A 17,456-nucleotide genomic window follows, 5' to 3' on the forward strand; every position below is an offset into this window, starting at 1 on the left:
GGACATTAATTCCTCACTCCTCCTTAATGCAGTGGAAGGACATGACATCCCCACTCCTCCTTAACACAGTGGAATGATATGACATCCCCTCTCCTCCTTAACACAGTGGAATGATATGACATCCCCTCTCCTCCTTAACACAGTGGAAGGACATGGAAGATGGGCTGTTATGGCACTCTGGCTGTTATGGCACTCTGGCAAGAAGGAAAGTTACACACATTAACAGTTTCATTCATAACAGCTTTCATTCTATGTTATGGAATATGAAATAATTTTATTGTCCTTATATATATATATATATATATATAATATATATATATATGATATATACAGTGGGGAGAACAAGTATTTGATACACTGCCGATTTTGCAGGTTTTCCTACTTACAAAGCATGTAGAGGTCTGTAAAAATCCAGAAAATCACATTGTATGATTTTTAAGTAATTCATTTGCATTTTATTGCATGACATAAGTATTTGATCACCTACCAACCAGTAAGAATTCCGGCTCTCACAGACCTGTTCGTTTTTCTTTAAGAAGCCCTCCTGTTCTCCACTCATTACCTGTATTAACTGCACCTGTTTGAACTCGTTACCTGTATAAAAGACACCTGTCCACACACTCAATCAAACAGACTCCAACCTCTCCACAATGGCCAAGACCAGAGAGCTGTGTAAGGACATCAGGGCTAAAATTGTAGATCTGCACAAGGCTGGGATGGGCTACAGGACAATAGGCAAGCAGCTTGGTGAGAAGGCAACAACTGTTGGCGCAATTATTATAAAATGGAAGAAGTCCAAGATGACGGCCAATCACCCTCGGTCTGGGGCTCCATGCAAGATCTCACCTCGTGGGGCATCAATGATCATGAGGAAGGTGAGGGATCAGCCCAGAACTACACGGCAGGACCTGGTCAATGACCTGAAGAGAGCTGGGACCACAGTCTCAAAGAAAACCATTAGTAACACACTACGCCGTCATGGATTAAAATCCTGCAGCGCACGCAAGGTCCCCCTGCTCAAGCCAGCGCATGTCCAGGCCCGTCTGAAGTTTGCCAATGACCATCTGGATGATCCAGAGGAGGAATGGGAGAAGGTCATGTGGTCTGATGAGACAAAAATAGAGCTTTTTGGTCTAAACTCCACTCGCCGTGTTTGGAGGAAGAAGAAGGATGAGGTCAACCCCAAGAACACCATCCCAACCGTGAAGCATGGAGGTGGAAACATCATTCTTTGGGGATGCTTTTCTGCAAAGGGGACAGGATGACTGCACCGTATTGAGGGGAGGATGGATGGGGCCATGTATCGCGAGATCTTGGCCAACAACCTCCTTCCCTCAGTAAGAGCATTGAAGATGGGTCGTCTTCCAGCATGACAACGACCCGAAACACACAGCCAGGGCAACTAAGGAGTGGCTCCGTAAGAAGCATCTCAAGGTCCTGGAGTGACCTAGCCAGTCTCCAGACCTGAACCCAATAGAAAATCTTTCGAGGAAGCTGAAAGTCCGTATTGCCCAGCGACAGCCCCGAAACCTGAAGGATCTGGAGAAGGTCTGTATGGAGGAGCGGGTCAAAATCCCTGCTGCAGTGTGTGCAAACCTGGTCAAGAACTACAGGAAACGTATGATCTCTGTAATTGCAAACAAAGGTTTCTGTACCAAATATTAAGTTCTGCTTTTCTGATGCGATATGTTATTCAATAAAATGCAAATTAATTACTTAAAAATCATACAATGTGATTATCTGGATTTTTGTTTTAGATTCAGTCTCTCACAGTTGAAGTGTACCTATGATAAAAATTACAGACCTCTACATGCTTTGTAAGTAGGAAAACCTGCAAAATCGGCAGTGTTTCAAATACTTGTTCTCCCCACTGTATATACATGCACACACACACACACACACACACACACACACACACACACACACACACACACACACACACACACACACACACACACACACACACACACACACACACACACACACACACACACACACACACACACACACACACACACACACACACACACACACAGTACATACAACCTTAATCTGTCCCTCTTCAAAAGCAGCCACATGGACCCCATTACATTCTATCTTCCTTCACAGAGCCTTGAAGAAGGTTATCTGTTAACTGCTCAGGTTGCTCTATGGGGCTGAAGGGGTCTTAACCCATTAACTCTTTGTGGGTTATGGACAGGTTAGCAGAACAAAGGCCAACTCAGGATTTACTGTTCAATGTCATCCAAACAGAGGCCTGGATAGGGACAGGTAACACTGTTTTGATGTATCCTCCTGAGTGATTGGATTGCGTGCTTCATGTTGGGTAGGATCAATTATAGACTTGACTTGAATGTGATCAATCATTATATACTGAAGATCTGGGCATGTGTGTGTGTGTTGTGGTTTGTGTGACTGTGTGACTAACCGATTGATTTATGACTAATGTAAAAGTCTAGTAGGCCTGCATAAACAACATCAACGACTGCTCTGTCTCTTTCTCTCTCTCTCTCGTTCTCTCTCTTTCTTCTTCTGTAAAGGAGAAGCCTTCATCTACGTCTGCAGTTTAAAAAATATTTTATTTATAAATTTTCTGTTTTCAAACAGCTATTGCTTCTGCAGTTTTGAAATAAAAACTGTCCCCCAACCCAACCTCAGACCCAGGCAGTGGCCCCTGGAGGAGCAGGGTTACCTCCACACTGCTGCACCATTACCTAGCCAAGTGAAGTCTGACGCTGTCTGAAGCTCAGCCTGCACCACCCAGCTCAGTGGAGAGCATCATCTCTGGGCCAAGAGTGAGAAGTCGGGGCTGGGTGGGTGGAGCATGAACGGAGAGAAAGAGAGAGGTGATATCAGATGGGGATTATGGTATAATCATAGATATGCCATCATAGACTACTGCCCTTCCATTATAACACATGCACAATAGCGTGCGCACACACACACACACACACACACACACACACACACACACACACACACACACACACACACACACACACACACACACACACACACACACACACACACACACACACACACTTTCACTCTCTGACATATGACCTCATACACAGGCTCAGACATATTGCAGACAGATAATCCTTACAAAGACAGGGTCATTTGATGTTACCCCGAGCCCCCCAACACACACACACACACACACACACACACACACACACACACACACACACACACACACACACACACACACACACACACACACACACACACACACACACACACACACAATCATATCCTCAGCAGGAGAGGTCACAGCATGTGGCTAGTATAGGGGGTTATGGGGTAGCTAGTGGATTACAGTTTTGTAGGGCAGCAGTCCGATTTATAGTTAAGTACACCGACAGGATAGACCACCAACCTACACATCCCCCCTAAACTCTCTCTCTCTCTCTGAAGATGAGTACAGCTATGTAGATACTGGCTTTGTCCTGAAATGACACCCTATTCCTTTTACAGTGCACTACTTTTACAGACCCTGGTCAAAAATAGTGCACTGAATAGGGTGCCATTTGGGGCGTAATCACTGTAAACTATATTCCCCAGCTGTCTCTATCACATTGCAATTTTTTTTTCTGTCAGCTCAAAGTGAGAGTACTTTATATTAACTTCTCTCTGTCACATCAATAACAGGCTCTCTCATGTTCCTCCATTCTCACCTTTTCATCAAACCCAGTGAGTCTCATTCCCTTCCTAAACCGCTCTCTCTCTCTCCACCTCCTTGTTTCATTCTCTACATTAGAGTTGTCATATTGGGGTATATTCCATCTTACAATTTGACTACTTTGGCTGTGTTTACAGCCCAATTCTGATATTTTTTCCACTAATTGGTCTTTTGACCAATCACATCAGATTTCTTTCACATCAGATCTTTCTCAGAGCTAATATGATTGTTCAAAAGACCAATTAGTGAAAAAAATATCATAATTGGGCTGCCTGTGTGAACGCTGCCTTATAGTAGATTTGGTGGGAATTTTGCTCAGTTTCTGTGTGAAAGTGTCAATTAAATCTGGCAACACTGCTGTGTATCCACCTGAAGTGTCCTCGTTGTTTTCTACATATTGCCCATTTCCCTGCAGGGCTGGGCAGTACTGGTGTGCTTGTCTCAGGACTGCGGTGCGAAAGGATGTGGCAGGGCCAGCACACGGGGCCAGGCACAGGAAGGAAGGAGCTCCACTCAAATGCATCTCTATTGGAGAGGCTAAAGGAGCTGGGGGCATACTTTGGAGCCAGGAGACATCTCCTAGGAGAATGCCATGGCAACCAGGGCCCCAAAGCGGCGAGGGCCCCCAGGCTTTGGCAGGGGTGTTCCGACTCCCTTTTCAAGTGCCCGATCAAAAGTGTCAGGAAAGGTTCTGTTATTGGCAATTTGGCGTCTCTCCTTTCTTTTCTTTGTCTTTCTTCCCTTGCTCCGCCTCTCTTTCTTGGGTTACACAGGAGGCTGGGAGCTGTCCCGGACCAGGCCGAGGTCGCCAAGGAGGCTGGGAGAAGTTGGAGAGTAGTGTCTTTGCAATGGATTGTGGGAAAATGTTGCCAAACAACACTAGGGGGGAATGTGGCTGTGATGGTAGCTTGATATTGGACACAATAGTGAAATGATGTAGTGTCTGTAGCAGTGGGAGTAGAAGTGATCATTCTAGACTCAAATGCCAGCTATTACAGATAAGATCACCACATCTGTGTGTGAGTCTCCTGCTTCCTGCTCTCGGCATGCCAGTGAAAGTCATTTACACCACCAGGAAAAGCAGTGGTTCTGATCCATATAACAGCTTTGAGAAGGTGCTGGAGATCAAAGTAGGCTACATTTGACAGCATTACAAAGTCATAGACGGCTTCACTCGTCGTCATTGTGACACATTTACTTTGACGCAGATGCTCCTTAATGCACTGCAGAACAGAGAGTCTACCTGTAGTCTTCCCTCTCTTCTGTTCTTCCTTCTCTTCAATTGACCCATATTCCTCAGAAATTAATTAAACTGACACCAGATCAGAGGTGAACTTTTATTAATACATTCTTAGTAAAGTGATTAACATTAAAAGGTATACAGTGCAATTACCAACCCTTCTCTCCAAAAAAAAGAACATCAGTTAAGAGTAAGACAAGAGCAACAGAACACGCATGCTGCATTATTTAATGTTCCCCTAGTCTATCTGCAGTCAGCCAGGTACTATATTTGGTAGGACATGATACAATAGTATTTGAATGAAAAGACCGCCACCTTGTGGGATAAACAGAGAACTACACAGATGAGGGTTGTGTTCATTAGGGCAATGGTTCCCAACCTTTTTCGCTAACTGTACCATCAACAGAATTTTACTTTGCCTAGAGAACCCCTGAAATACCCCTGCATGTACATTTTACCAGTAAGCCTATGGTCTCATGAGTCTTCTCAAGTACCCCCAACTCATATACTATACGATAGGTGGAATTCAACTTATAGGCCTAATTATATATATTTTTTAATTAAACGACAACGGATCATTTAAGCAAAAGACATCAGTCATATGGACAACCAGACCCTTCCAATGAAAAAAGACCTAAGATAAGAGTAAGGTATGTTACACAAACAGAATGCATCTCAATTTCCCCCTTTTTCTCTGGCCCTCCCTTTACGTTGTGTTTTCCCTTCATCATGCTCCCTGTTCAGCTTTCTTCCCTCCCTCCTCTTCTCCTCCCACATGACCCCTATCCCTTTCCACCTCTATCCAATATTACAATATCCTCCATTTATTTATTTCCTTGACAGTGTCACCTCCGTTCTCCCTGTCTTGTCTTCCCTAATTCCTATCCATTTAAGCCGTTGTCCAATACCATCAACCCTCACAATTATTCTCCTAACCCACTCAACCTCTCACTCTCTTCCCTATACCCTCCCTCCCCCTGATCACTACCCCTGAATCCCAAACTCCTAGTCCCTAGCCACGAAGCACTTACATAGATCTGAGAGGATTGGACGGGTATAAGCAATATGGTGGTAGCTCCATCTGGCCTTCAGATAGGCCAGACGGGAATTGGCGCCATATAGCTTAAAGGACATCTTTCCAATCCTCTCAGATCTACCCTACTGCATAGGGGGTGGGGGCTAGGGGTTGATTTGGGATTCAGTGCCCCCTTAGCGTGAGTCCATGAGGGGCTGCAGCCAGAGCAGGAAACGGGACACCTTCTGGTAGATGTAACCCTGACTACAGTCTGCCCCTGCTGGTCTGGAGACTACCCCGGTCAGATAGAACACCTCCCTGTGGAGAGATAGGATGGGACTCCCCGGCCCCAGGATGCAGTCACCCTTGGGTCTCACCGTCGTACAGCCCATCTTGTTGGTGACCAACCCTGGGTGCCTCTCCACACACTGGGGCAGACGCTCATACGCCAGATGGTTGAGAGTGAGCGGGCCTTGGACCTCCGTGGCGTCCACGGGGTCCTTCCAGCCAGTGACCACGGCCGGATACTCGCCAGTCATCAGGACGACCTCTGCAAAGTCGCGTTCGGGCAGGCAGGCAGCGACCACGTGTTTCTTATAGACGATGCGCTCGCGGAGCTCGAGGACGGCCAGGTCGTTGTCAGGGCGACCGGGTACGTAGCGGGGGTGGACGTGGACGACTTGGACATAGAGTGTTTGTTCGCCATCTTCAGATGCGGTTTGGCGCTTGCCTGGGAGGGGAGGGACGAAGTACTCAAAATCAATGAAGGAACACATACTGTAAAGCAAATCAAAAACATACCCTCGCACGCACACACACACACACACACACACACACACACTGGACATGATGCTCCATGATGAGCACTCACCAACAGCCACCTGGAAGTTGACGTATTTCTGGGCACACTGGGCTGTAGTTAGAACCAGGTTCTCCTTCAGAATGACACCACTACAGAACCCTACAGACTCTGTACTCTTCAGAATGGCCTGCACAATGACAACACAACAGTTACAATATACAGCAGAGATGACACAGCAAAATACATTATCACAACTATGGGAATATTGGGTTAATGTGCTGTAGCTTTGATAGTGAGGGGTTGACTTCATGAGAAAAATGAATCGAAGAGCATAATAGCGCCTGTCAGTGGACAGTGTGTACCTAGTTTGATTTGTGTGTGTGTGTGTGTGTACCTCATAGTGGTGTGTGTTTTCCTACCTGCCAGGGACACTCTCCAGAGTTGCAGGCTAGTCCCTCAAAGTTGCTGGCGATGTTGGCTGACTGTCTCTTTGTCCACTGGCTCAGGCTGTTCACCTTCCCACAGGGGAATGTCACTGAGAGAGGGATGGAGGGAGAGAGAATTACTGAGTATAGTTTAGTATCTAGTATAGCATAGCATTAGCCTCGTACGAACCATCCTGATCTAGTAAGCTTACATTCTGTTTCACTATCCGCTAGCGAGATCAGGATGAGGCTAGAATAGCATAGTACAGTACAGAATCGCTTAACATATAGGATAGCATAGTATAGTGTAGCATAGTAGTATATGGTCACTGACCTGCAGGAATACACTTCACCCTCTCCTTCTCCTCTAGTTTCCAGCCACGGGCACAGGAACACTCATAGGACTGGTATCCTGGCTTACAGAACTGACTGCAGCCCTTGGTCTTATCCAACATACACACTGTCTGATCTACAATCACACAGAGAGAGGGGGAGAGAGAGGGGGAGAGAGAGGGGGAGAGAGAAAGGGGGAGAGACAGGAGGGAGAGATGAGAGGATTAAGATTAGGCATATTTCAAATTTCGACAGCACAGTTAGTGGATCCACAGAAAGATTTGAAATAATTACGGATTTGTTGAATTTGTTATTTTGAAACTTAATTTAAAAAACATGTAGGCTTCTTCACTGTTGACGTTTTTTTTTACAACATGAGTTCCCCATCAACTCGGTGTTGGGTCCTTCACGTCTCTCACCTGTCTCGCAGTGGACTCCAAAGAAGCCTGACTTGCAGACACAGTCATATCCCCCCACGCTGTCTGAGCACATGGCTCCATTCTTACACGGCTTCTCTGCACACTGGTCCCCATCTGTACACACACAGGGTTAACAACACAGCCTGTCAAATGGTACATTCACTAACACACATGTTCTTGGGTGAAGCTATTTTAACTGTCACACCAAATCACATGGATTTCAACTGAGTGGTAACCTAAAAGACTAAGTACTCTGATATGTTCCAAGAGAACGTCAGTCAAAATCATTACACTTACCTATGTAGACTGACCAGAAGATATCCTGAAACATCAAAACAAAATCCACTGTCAGTTTGATTCAAAATGTCTACAGAATCATCAGAAGCAAGAAGAGAGATTAAAAAAAGGAGATGAGTGGAGAGAGACAAGGAAAGGAGGAAGGTTTGGAGGTTGTTAAAGAGGACGTCTGAGGTGAGAAAAGGAAGGATGAGCTGAAGGAGGTGAGGAAAGAAGGGAGTCTAATAGAGGGAGGTGTGAGGAAAGAAATCTGCTTAGTGGGAAGAGGGAGCATTGGCCCACCGTGCGGTAGGAGTCCTGGAAGATCTCTCTGGCCTCCTCGTAGTTGCAGACCTCCTCCAGACACTCCCTCTCCAGGTTGGCAGGGAGCAGGCTCTCCTCGTTGCCCACGTTGGCCCTCTTCTGGCGGGACAGGGTGATCACTTCACTGGCCTCCTGCTTATCCAGGAACACTGGGGGGGGGGGGGGGTTAGTCGTTGTACTTTCGACACTCATTCACAAAAAAAACTTTTTTTATCTCAATGGATAGTCTATTTTTCATATAACCTGATTCCACTTTGAAAATAGTTTAATACAGATTCTCGGCCTAAATCTGTCGACTCTATGTAGTAGAGTACAATAGTAACAATCTTTGTTACTAATTAACTAAGGCTTAAACCCAGTGCCAAAAAAGCACAGAACTACACCAATAGACCTAAACACTCTTCACACAGTACCTTTGACTCTACGGATCCCCACTCCCAAAAAAGGGTCTCAGATTCCATTAAGAATGTAGGCTAATGACTCCATGACAAACTCTCCTTGTCTAATGTCATCCTGCCCCTTCCCATGTCCTGGTGTCCTGTCTACTGGATAAACAGGCCCCTTACCATGTCCTGGTGTCCTGTCTACTGGATAAACAGGCCCCTTACCATGTCCTGGTGTCCTGTCTACTGGATAAACAGGCCACATCCCTGTCCTTGTGTCCTGTCTAGTGGATAAACAGGCCCCTTCCCTGTCTTAGTGTCCTGTCTAGTGGATAAACAGGCCCCTTACCATGTCCTGGTGTCCTGTCTACTGGATAAACAGGCCACATCCCTGTCCTTGTGTCCTGTCTAGTGGATAAACAGGCCCCTTTCCTGTCCTTGTGTCCTGTCTACTGGATAAACAGGCCCCTTACCATGTCCTGGTGTCCTGTCTACTGGATAAACAGGCCACATCCCTGTCTTGGTGTTCTGTCTAGTGGATAAACAGGCCCCTTCTCTGTCCTGGTGTCCTGTCTAGTGGATAAACAGGCCCCTTCTCTGTCCTGGTGTCCTGTCTAGTGGATAAACAGACCCCTTCCCTGTCCTGGTGTCCTGTCTAGTGGATAAACAGGCCCCTTCTCTGTCTTAGTGTCCTGTCTAGTGGATAAACAGGCCCCTTCCCTGTCTTGGTGTTCTGTCTAGTGGATAAACAGGCCCTTTCCCTGTCCTGGTGTCCTGTCTACTGGATAAACAGGCCCCTTCCCTGTCTTAGTGTCCTGTCTAGTGGATAAACAGGCCCCTTCCCTGTCTTGGTGTCCTGTCTAGTGGATAAACAGGTCCCTTCCCTGTCCTGGTGCCCTGTCTAGTGGATAAACAGGCCCCTTCCCTGTCTTGGTGTCCCGTCTACTGGATAAACAGGCCCCTTCCCTGTCCTGGTGCCCTGTCTAGTGGATGTGAGTTCCTCCTTTCAATGTTAAGTGCTTTGGAACCCAGTGAGCCCTCTAAATAATCTATTTTCATTACTGGCTGGATTGGCCATCCAGGGAAAATAACCATCCAAGGAAAGTCCCTCTGTGCCCTTTTGTTGTGGGCGGCAGGAAGCCTAATGGTTAAGTGAGTTGGGCCAGAAACCGAAAGGTCGCTGGTTTGAATCCCCGAGCCAACTAGGTGAAAGTGCCCTAGAGCAAGGTACATAACCCTACTGTAATTATTCCTGTAAGTCACTCTGGATAAGAGCATCTGCTAAATGACTAAAATATCAAATGTGTTGCTCAGGGCCATCAGCCAGCAGCATCGTGTCCCTGGTCCCTTACCTGTCTTGGTGTTTTTAGTGTCCAGTCTGGCCGTCACAGCTCCCAGTAGCAGTAAGGAAAGCAGGGTGGCAGTGGTGGCTAGGGAGCCCATGGTGGCAGCTAGAGGACAGTCTGTCTGAGTCTGTCTGGCTGTATGTCTGTCTAATCCTGTCAGCTCACCTCAGCAGAGTTCAAAGTTCACACCTAAAAACAACAAGGACCAGAGTTCAGAGATTCCCACATTCTGACATAGACATCACAGATGACATAACTTTCTGTCAGGATGAGCTTCAAAGAGACCGGGTCATGTTACGTGCAGGGTCAGAGTAACCTACAAAACAAGAGGATGAAGACTAATTGTTGTTAAAAGCTTTTGGATCTTGGGATCATCATTAAAATCTTAAACTTCAGTCTTGCAGCTTCCTCTCTCTCTATGTAAAAATACCTCAAAATCAACAACCTGTTTGTTTAATAGAGTTAAGACATCAAATGATCCCATCAGAACAGTGACAACGCATTTCCTAAAGAACCCCTGGACTTGGTTACAATGCTGCCATCGTGTGGTACTATACCCAGTTTATTGTTGTTTCATCCATTTACAATCATAAACAACAAAGAGGGATAACATCAAACACCCAAAAACAAACTACATTCATTGGTATTAAGCCTAATCACATAGTTAGTTTAATAGATTGACTGTAACAGAACAAACAAAACAAAACAGGCCTGTGTGTTTATATTTAGTCCAACATGAATATGAACTGGTTGATGTCGTGGATGATGCTGCTGTCGGCTATAAAACAACATATGACACGACCAGACTAATCTGACATGATGCTGGAAAAGCTTGGGCTACCACAAACTGCTAAAAACATACGAATGTATGGATCTTAAACGACACTTAAAAATATAGAGGCCTATCATGCATCCACGCTATATTATGCTACCTAAATCGGAACGCGTATCCCATTATTGGAGAGATGGACCGCTATTCAGGGCGCGGCAAAACGCATGATGATTAGAACGGTAAAAAATGCACGGTAACCTACCGCATCGGACTTCAACCGGGGCTTTGGCGGAATGAGAAGGATGACAGATGCCTGTTCGGTTGGTTCTCTCTCTGGTCCCGACACGCAGTTCACCGTGTGGATCCTCGGCTCTGAGATCGCAATAGAGGTTGACAGCATCACACTCCAATGTTGCTTTTTCAGGCCACTGCGACGTGTGTAATCAACCACGTGAGGGCGGTCTTGGATACTTTATTCAAACCATTAATACAAATACTGTATGTAGGCTACTATATACTGTATTGGTCCGTTCTACTGTAACCCGTTCTACTGTAACCCGACCATGGATTGTTGATGCTACTGTATGTACTGGCCATTGAGAGGTTTGATGCCGCTGCCATATTGGTACTCCAATATGCACTTCTCCAATGCTTCAAGGACAAAATTACATGCATTCCTATTTTTTTTTCTAGTTGGGACAGTAACATTATTACTCTCTAAAAAAATTACTTTATTTGTATGTTTAGTTCACATAATATAATGTAAAAGTATGCATTAAGGTGTCTGTAGTAGAATATACATGGCAAAAATGAATGTAAACGTTAATAAATGCATTCCAAAATCTTATTTTTTTTTTACACTGGAGGAGAAATACTAATTTTACACTGGAGGAGAAATACTCAAATGGATTCGTAGTCACTTCAAAACAGCGCCCCCTGTCAGTCATCCAGTGTTTATACACATCGTTAATATTATCCTATGGTTCTATGTAGGCTTCTTCACTGTTGATGTTGAGACTGGTGTTTTGCGGGTACTATTTAATGAAGCTGCCAGTTGAGGACTTGTGAAGCGTCTGTTTCTCAAACTAGACACACTAATGTACTTGTCCTCTTGCTCAGTTGTGCACCGGGGCCTCCCACTCCTCTTTCTATTCTGGTTAGAGCCAGTTTGAGCTGTTCTGTGAAGGGAGTAGCACACAGCGTTGTACGAGATCTTCAGTTTCTTGACAATTTCTCGCATGGAATAGCCTTCATGTCTCAGAACAAGAATAGACTGACGAGTTTCAGAAGAAAGTGCTTTAGAGTTAGATGCACTATTGTAAAGTGGTTGTTCCACTGGACATCATAAGGTGAATGCACCAACTTGTAAGTCGCTCTGGATAAGAGCGTCTGCTAAATGACTTAAATGTAAATGTAAATGTTTCTGGCCATTTTGAGTCTGTAATCGAACCCACAAATGCTGATGCTCCAGATACTTAACTAGTCTAAAGAAGGCCAGTTTAATTCCTTCTTTAATCAGCACAAAATGATGAACTTGGATTAGCTAACACAATGTGCCATTGGAACGCAGGAGTGATGGTTGCTGATAAAACATCTGCCGTTTCCAGCTACAATAGTAATTTACAACATTAACAATGTCTACACTGAATTTCTGATCAATTTGATGTTATTTTAATGGACAAAAAATTTGCTTTCTTTCAAAAACAAGGACATTTCTAAGTGACCCCCACTTTTGAACAGGAGTGTATATGGTTGACAATGTTTAGCTTTCAACATGACTTTTGAAATTAAGCATCACTTCCATGAATCCTCGACCTTGTCCTCAGTAACCACACCCTTTGGTGTTGAATTCTCCAGTCATTGGTTGAATGCCCAAACGACACAGGGTTTCAAGCCTTGATTGGTTAATCACTGAGGTGGTTACCTTGCTGTCTTCTCCCCCTCTCTCTTCATCAGGGTTGGGGAATAACTGATAACATGTTGGGGAGTAACTGATTACTGTTTTATCTTTTCTTTTATATGTAATGTAAGTGCCTTGATGTGTTTGGACCCCAAGTAGAGTAGATGCTGCCTTGAAAAAAGGCACAGTTTTAAGTTTGTTCCACCTGAGTGAGTCTGACCCCAAGTCAGAGACCACTATGATGACACACCAAATGCGTTAATTACTTTTGTCTTCTTCTAATAATGCCTCTTAAAGGGAAAGTAATGCAAAAGTAATCAGATTACGTTATTGTGTTTGGGTAATCCAAAAGTTATGTTACTGATTACAGTTTTGGACTTAACTAGTAACTATAATCGATTACATTTAGAAAGTAACCCACCCAACCATTCTCTCTATCCCCTCCCTCCCTCGCCTCTTCCTTCCTGCATCTCATAATATATAAACATATATTTAGCCGAGGTTTTTATCCAAATAAACTTACAGCCATGCATGCATTTTACGTATTGGCGGTCCTGTGAATCAAACCCACTATTCTGGAGTTATAAGCTCAATGTCTACCAAATGAGATAGAAAGGACATCAGGACAACTCTCCCTCTTTGCCTCCTTCTCTATCTCCCTCCCTCCCACCCTCCCTTTGTCCCATTAGTTTGCCCTCCGTGTTAGGGAGCTCTCCGTTCCCCCACCCCACCTCTACCCCAGCCCACCCTGACCTTCTCTCCCGACTCTCCCTGGTGCCAATGATAATTCCATTTTACTTCGCCGGTGTGATCGGAATCATAATCACAGCGGCTTTGAAGTCGGGCATCAAACGAGATGGAAATCCGTCCATTATAGATCAATGTGAGAGGGCAAATGCACACAGACCCAGACAGCAGCAGCAACAACAAGAACACCAAGTGAGAGAGGAAGGGTGAGATAGAGTGGGAATAAGAGAAGAGAGGGAGAGGCAGGAAGGAAGAGGAGAGGGAAGGCAGGTGGAAGAGGAGAGGAGGAAGGAAAGAGAGAGAGAGGGAATAAGAGAAGAGAGGGAGAGGCAGGAAGGAAGAGGAGAGGGAAGGCAGGTGGAAGAGGAGAGGAGGAAGGAAAGAGAGAGAGAGGGAATAAGAGAAGAGAGGGAGAGGCAGGAAGGAAGAGGAGAGGGAAGGCAGGTGGAAGAGGAGAGGAGGAAGGAAAGAGAGAGAGAGGGAATAAGAGAAGAGAGGGAGAGGCAGGAAGGAAGAGGAGAGGGAAGGCAGGTGGAAGAGGAGAGGAGGAAGGAAAGAGAGAGAGAGGGAATAAGAGAAGAGAGGGAGAGGCAGGAAGGAAGAGGAGAGGGAAGGCAGGTGGAAGAGGAGAGGAGGAAGGAAAGAGAGAGAGAGGGAATAAGAGAAGAGAGGGAGAGGCAGGAAGGAAGAGGAGAGGGAAGGCAGGTGGAAGAGGAGAGGGAAGGCAGGTGGAAGAGGAGAGGGAAGGCAGGTGGAAGAGGAGAGGAGGAAGGAAAGAGAGAGAGAGGGAATAAGCAGGAGAGAAGAGGAGAGGGAGAGGGAAGGCAGGTGGAAGAGGAGAGGAGGAAGGAAAGAGAGAGAGAGGGAATAAGAGAAGAGAGGGAGAGGCAGGAAGGAAGAGGAGAGGGAAGGCAGGTGGAAGAGGAGAGGGAAGGCAGGTGGAAGAGGAGAGGGAAGGCAGGTGGAAGAGGAGAGGGAAGGCAGGTGGAAGAGGAGAGGGAAGGCAGGTGGAAGAGGAGAGGGAAGGCAGGTGGAAGAGGAGAGGGAAGGCAGGTGGAAGAGGAGAGGGAAGGCAGGTGGAAGAGGAGAGGGAAGGCAGGTGGAAGAGGAGAGGGAAGGCAGGTGGAAGAGGAGAGGGAAGGCAGGTGGAAGAGGAGAGGGAAGGCAGGTGGAAGAGGAGAGGGAAGGCAGGTGGAAGAGGAGAGGGAAGGCAGGTGGAAGAGGAGAGGGAAGGCAGGTGGAAGAGGAGAGGGAAGGCAGGTGGAAGAGGAGAGGGAAGGCAGGTGGAAGAGGAGAGGGAAGGCAGGTGGAAGAGGAGAGGGAAGGCAGGTGGAAGAGGAGAGGGAAGGCAGGTGGAAGAGGAGAGGGAAGGCAGGTGGAAGAGGAGAGGGAAGGCAGGTGGAAGAGGAGAGGGAAGGCAGGTGGAAGAGGAGAGGGAAGGCAGGTGGAAGAGGAGAGGGAAGGCAGGTGGAAGAGGAGAGGGAAGGCAGGTGGAAGAGGAGAGGGAAGGCAGGTGGAAGAGGAGAGGGAAGGCAGGTGGAAGAGGAGAGGGAAGGCAGGTGGAAGAGGAGAGGGAAGGCAGGTGGAAGAGGAGAGGGAAGGCAGGTGGAAGAGGAGAGGGAAGGCAGGTGGAAGAGGAGAGGGAAGGCAGGTGGAAGAGGAGAGGGAAGGCAGGTGGAAGAGGAGAGGGAAGGCAGGTGGAAGAGGAGAGGGAAGGCAGGTGGAAGAGGAGAGGGAAGGCAGGTGGAAGAGGAGAGGGAAGGCAGGTGGAAGAGGAGAGGGAAGGCAGGTGGAAGAGGAGAGGGAAGGCAGGTGGAAGAGGAGAGGGAAGGCAGGTGGAAGAGGAGAGGGAAGGCAGGTGGAAGAGGAGAGGGAAGGCAGGTGGAAGAGGAGAGGGAAGGCAGGTGGAAGAGGAGAGGGAAGGCAGGTGGAAGAGGAGAGGGAAGGCAGGTGGAAGAGGAGAGGGAAGGCAGGTGGAAGAGGAGAGGGAAGGCAGGTGGAAGAGGAGAGGGAAGGCAGGTGGAAGAGGAGAGGGAGAGGCAGGTGGAAGAGGAGAGGGAAGGCAGGTGGAAGAGGAGAGGGAAGGCAGGTGGAAGAGGAGAGGGAAGGCAGGTGGAAGAGGAGAGGGAAGGCAGGTGGAAGAGGAGAGGGAAGGCAGGTGGAAGAGGAGAGGGAAGGCAGGTGGAAGAGGAGAGGGAAGGCAGGTGGAAGAGGAGAGGGAAGGCAGGTGGAAGAGGAGAGGGAAGGCAGGTGGAAGAGGAGAGGGAAGGCAGGTGGAAGAGGAGAGGGAAGGCAGGTGGAAGAGGAGAGGGAAGGCAGGTGGAAGAGGAGAGGGAAGGCAGGTGGAAGAGGAGAGGGAAGGCAGGTGGAAGAGGAGAGGGAAGGCAGGTGGAAGAGGAGAGGAGGAAGGAAAGAGAGAATATTAGTAGGGAGATGTTTGATCACTTGTCAGCTTGGACAAAAGTTCTAACTTAAACAAGCGACATGGCAGACAAGAATTGAATCTCAAACCAGAAGGACTTCACCTTTATCTGTGTGAGTGTGTGTGTATGCACACGTGTGAGTGTGAGTGTGTGTGTATGCACACGTGTGAGTGTGTGCAGTATTTTAGGACCTCAGGGCTATAGGGCTGCAGACTGCAATGTTAAGTGTTGATCTATTTCCTCCAGTCCAATAACAGAGGCATTATAAAGGCCTGCTTCACCAGCTGATCCCCAGAGCTGGCCTGGTCTGCCAAGCTAGTCTAGCCCAGAGAGGGTCACTGTGGCTGGGGATGGGGAGAGGGAACGTGCCCCGGCCTGCTGGATCTGGAGGTGGTGGTGGATATACAAATGATCAGGATATGGAGATTTCCCATCGGACGGCGTTCTGATTAGAAATATGTAGAAATAAATAACTAGTTATAATACAGTACCAGTCAAAAGTTTGGACACACCTACTCATTGCAGGGTTTTTATTTGTTTTTACTAGTTTCTACATTGTAGAATAATAGTGAAGACATCAAAACTATAAAATAACACATATGGAATCATGTAGTAAACAAAAAAGTGTAAAACAAATCAAAATATATTTTATATTTGAGATTCTTCAAAGTAGCCACCCTTTGCTTTGATGACAGCTTTACACACTCTTGGCATTCTGTCAACCAGCTTCATGGGGTAGTTACCTGGAATGATTTTCAATTAACAGGTGTGCCTTTTTAAAAGTTAATTTGTGGATTTTTTCCCTTCTTAATGCGTTTGAGCTAGTCAGTTGTGTTGTGACAAGGTAGGGGTGGTATACAGAAAACAGCCCTATTTGGTAAAAGAACAAGTGCATATTATGGCAAGAACAGCTCAAATAAGCAAAGAGAAACGACAGTCCATCATTACTTTAAGACATGAAGGTTAGTCAAAACGGAACATTTCAAGAACTTTGACAGTTTCTTCAAGGGCAGAAGCAAAAACCATCAAGCACTATGATGAAACTGGCTCTCATGAGGACCGTCACAGGAAAGCAAGACCCAGAGTTACCTCTGCTGCAGAGGACAAGTTCATAAGAGTTACCAGCCTCAGAAATTGCAGCCCAAATAAATGCTTCACAGAGTTCAAGTAACAGACACATCTCAACATCAACTGTTCATAGGAGACTGCGTGAATGAGGCGTTCATGGTCGAATTGCTGCAAAGAAACCACGACTAAAGGACACCAGTAAGAAGAAGAGACTTGCTTGGGCCAAGAAACACGAGCAATAGACATTAGACAGGTGGAAATCTGCCCTTTGGTCTGATGAGTCCAAATTTGAGATTTTTGG

At 46.5% G+C, this 17,456-nt stretch overlaps 1 protein-coding gene across 1 annotated transcript; it reads right to left on the reverse strand.

Moving 5' to 3' along the window:
- Positions 1–5,005: 5,005 nt before the first annotated feature.
- On the reverse strand, positions 5,006–11,454 carry proza (protein Z, vitamin K-dependent plasma glycoprotein a). The gene is made up of 9 exons (XM_071395047.1): positions 11,280–11,454; positions 10,252–10,434; positions 8,496–8,665; positions 8,214–8,238; positions 7,917–8,030; positions 7,499–7,633; positions 7,159–7,274; positions 6,809–6,926; positions 5,006–6,667 (listed from the first exon to the last, which is right to left on the reverse strand). The coding sequence occupies exons 2-9, from the start codon at positions 10,340–10,342 to the stop codon at positions 6,132–6,134; spliced, it is 1,305 nt and encodes a 434-aa protein (XP_071251148.1). The 5' UTR covers positions 10,343–10,434; positions 11,280–11,454; the 3' UTR covers positions 5,006–6,131.
- Between the last annotated feature and the right edge of the window lie 6,002 nt (positions 11,455–17,456).

Source organism: Salvelinus alpinus, chromosome 1 (genome assembly GCF_045679555.1).
Source record: "Salvelinus alpinus chromosome 1, SLU_Salpinus.1, whole genome shotgun sequence".
Classification (NCBI taxonomy): Eukaryota; Metazoa; Chordata; class Actinopteri; order Salmoniformes; family Salmonidae; genus Salvelinus; species Salvelinus alpinus.